The following is a 1,290-nucleotide window of genomic DNA, read 5'->3' on the forward strand; positions in this document are numbered from 1 at the left end:
CTTATGTAATGAATCAGTTTCGGAACACAGGGTTTTGAAGAGTCTCGTGTTTAAAGCGCCTGCCTTGATTAAGTTCACTATGGTAATGATGTTTTTCATGACTTCCTCTAGTTCAGGAACATGACTTTTGACGGCCAGAGCTTGGCGGTGAATCATACAATGTGTTGACAGAATTTTGGGGTTACGTTGTTTTGCATGAGCTATAAAGCCTGAAAAAGACCCAACATTGCAGGAGCACCATCACTGTTAATCCCCACACAGGAATCCCACGTTAAACCTTCGCTAAAAAATGCATGAATAGCGCGGAATGTGTCAATTCCTTTACAAGTCTTTTTCAAAGGCTTGCAGCAAAGAAGATCTTGTTCAATCGTGGTTTCAAACTTACAAAGGACATAGACCATCAACTGCGAGTCGTTGGAGACATCCGTGGTTTCGTCCAGTTGAAAAGCAAACTTACCACTCCGAATGATACGGCGAATAAGTTCTGCCTTTATGTCTCCAGCAATGATTTCAATTTGGCGACTAACGGTATTATTGGACAATGGTACTGCTGCCACTTTTCGTGCTTGATCAGACCCACACATTATTTCGTTGATGCGAATAGCAGTTGGCCAGATGAGCGTTTCTCCTGTCATCTTTGGCATCTATCACCTGTGGCATCTTTGATTTTGCAATCAGATAAGCCACTTCAAAGCTTGCTTTTGCCGCATCCTTTTGATTAATTGCTTTGGAATCTTTGTTAATAAGATTCTCTTTTTCAATGACTCATTGCATAGAACGACACATAAGGACGTTTGGTAGCACTCATACTGGCTAAGAAAAAAGATGAAAATTAGGATTTGAATATTCATTATATTATTTTAAATAAACTAAAAATAATATAATGAAGATTACCTTTTCCAAATGTGTACAGTACGATTTATAAACACGGCCAGTGGCGGACTAAGGAAAAATCAGACCCTAGGCAAGATTCTCATTTCGGGTTCCACCTAGGGTTGCCACCTTTCAGAAATTGTAATGGAGGACACAGTTGAATGGGTTAAAAAAAAAAAAAAAAAAAGTCTTCTATTCCTAAATATAAAAATACAGGTCTTGTATTATGTTGAAAGCTAAAAAGAATCCTCTGCCTATAAAAATTTATACTATAAAAAATGAATAATAAAACCGTTTTATGGGCCCCAAAAAATTACGGACCCTAGGCAGTTGCCTAGTCTGCCTAGGCCAAAGTCCGCCCCTGAACCTGATCGGGATAACCAATCCTTCTTGGATTGGTTATCCCGCTAAACAATA

General features: G+C 38.8%; 1 protein-coding gene across 1 annotated transcript; it reads right to left on the minus strand.

The window, feature by feature from the left end:
* Positions 1–200: 200 nt before the first annotated feature.
* On the minus strand, positions 201–635 carry LOC150075878 (zinc finger BED domain-containing protein 5-like). Its single transcript, XM_090387208.1, has one exon. The coding sequence runs from the start codon at positions 633–635 to the stop codon at positions 201–203; it is 435 nt and encodes a 144-aa protein (XP_090243334.1).
* Between the last annotated feature and the right edge of the window lie 655 nt (positions 636–1,290).

Source organism: Mastigoproctus giganteus, chromosome 13, assembly GCF_048544385.1.
Source record: "Mastigoproctus giganteus isolate SK-2022 chromosome 13, ASM4854438v1, whole genome shotgun sequence".
Lineage (NCBI taxonomy): Eukaryota > Metazoa > Arthropoda > Arachnida > Uropygi > Thelyphonidae > Mastigoproctus > Mastigoproctus giganteus.